This window comes from Geospiza fortis, unplaced genomic scaffold (genome assembly GCF_000277835.1).
Source record: "Geospiza fortis unplaced genomic scaffold, GeoFor_1.0 scaffold526, whole genome shotgun sequence".
NCBI lineage: Eukaryota > Metazoa > Chordata > Aves > Passeriformes > Thraupidae > Geospiza > Geospiza fortis.
This window is the reverse complement of record NW_005054804.1, coordinates 56,942-58,188: the sequence shown is the minus strand read 5'-3', so window position 1 is coordinate 58,188 and position 1,247 is coordinate 56,942. Positions and strand designations below refer to the sequence as shown.

The 1,247-nt window shown below is 52.8% G+C and overlaps 2 protein-coding genes across 2 annotated transcripts in view; both read left to right on the top strand.

Annotated features, from left to right (window-relative positions):
• The window catches only part of LOC102036280 (26S proteasome regulatory subunit 6B-like), a 13,340-nt gene extending 13,083 nt beyond the window's left edge, over positions 1–257 (top strand). Inside the window, exon 8 of the mRNA XM_031065489.1 lies at positions 8–257. Within this exon, the coding sequence (XP_030921349.1) occupies positions 8–257 (250 nt within the window). The remainder of the gene's footprint in view (positions 1–7) is intronic.
• A 90-nt stretch (positions 258–347) lies between these two features.
• The window catches only part of LOC115949139 (sodium channel subunit beta-1-like), a gene marked incomplete at its 3' end in the record, with an annotated part of 4,716 nt that continues 3,816 nt past the window's right edge, over positions 348–1,247 (top strand). Inside the window, exon 1 of the mRNA XM_031065487.1 lies at positions 348–381. Within this exon, the coding sequence (XP_030921347.1) occupies positions 348–381 (34 nt within the window). The remainder of the gene's footprint in view (positions 382–1,247) is intronic.

Genomic DNA, 1,247 nt, shown 5'->3' with positions numbered 1-1,247 from the left:
CGGGCAGGGGGCTGAGGGGGACCGGAGGCGCTGAACTGGGCCCGAACTGGGCTCAAGTGGGCCGAGCTAGGCCGCAGAAATCACAACCGGGGCGGAAAGAGGCGAAGTTGTCCGGAAAGAGCCGAAGAGGGCGCGGGATAAGCGAAGTGCGGACGGAGCTGTACGGAAAGAACCGAACCGGGCCGGAAAGAAGCGAAGTGGGACGGAAAGAACCGAACTGGGCCGGAAGTAAGCGAAGCGGGCCGGAAGCGGACTAAGGGAGAGCGGGGAGGGTCGGAAAGAGCCGAACCGAGGACGAAGGGGGTCGGAAAGAGCCGAAGGTGTCCGGAAATTGCCGAAGGGCCGCCATGTTGTTGCCGCTGCTCCTCGGGCTCCTCGAGGGTGAGTTCGGGACCCCCCGAATGTCACCGGGACCCCAAAATGTCCCCAAAGTGTCCCCAAAGTGTCCCCAGATGTGCCCAAAATGTCACCTGGGAGCCCCAAAATGTCACCCGGGACCCCAAAATGTCCCCAAATGTCCCCAAAGTGTCCCCAAATGTCCCCAAAAATGTCACCTGGGAGCCCCAAAATGTCCCCAAATGTCCCCAAAGTGTCACCTGGGAGCCCCAAAATGTCCCCAAATGTCCCCAAAGTGTCACCTGGGAGCCCCAAAATGTCACCTGGGACCCCAAAATGTCCCCAAATGTCACTTGGGACCCCCCAAAATGTCCCCAGATTGTCCCCAAAATGTCCCCAAAATGTCACCTGCGACCCCCAAATGTCACCCGGGACCCCAAAAATGTCTCCAAATTTTTGGGTGTATTTTTGGACCAAATTTTAAGGAAATTTCACAGGATTTTTTTGGGAATTTGGGGAAAATTTGGGAATTCCTCCCTGACCCCCGCTCTCCATAATTTTGGGGTCCTGCGGGTGGATTTTGGGTCCATTTTGGGTCAGTGTTACCGATTTTGGGGCGGATTTTTAAGGTTTTTGGACCAAATATCTGTCAAATTTCAATGAAAATTTCTGGGAATTTTGGGAAAATTTGGGAATTCCTTCCTGGCCCCCCCACCCCCTTCTCCCCCTCTCCATTTTTGGGATTTTGGATCTGGATTTTGGGTCCATTTTAGGTCAATTGTAATGGTTTTGGAGTGGGTTTTAAAGGGTTTTTTTTGACCCGATTTTTCGGTCAAATTTCAACCAAATTTTGTGGGAACTTTTTTTTTTTTTTGGGGGAAAACTGGGGAATTCTCTGCCCACAGTTTCGG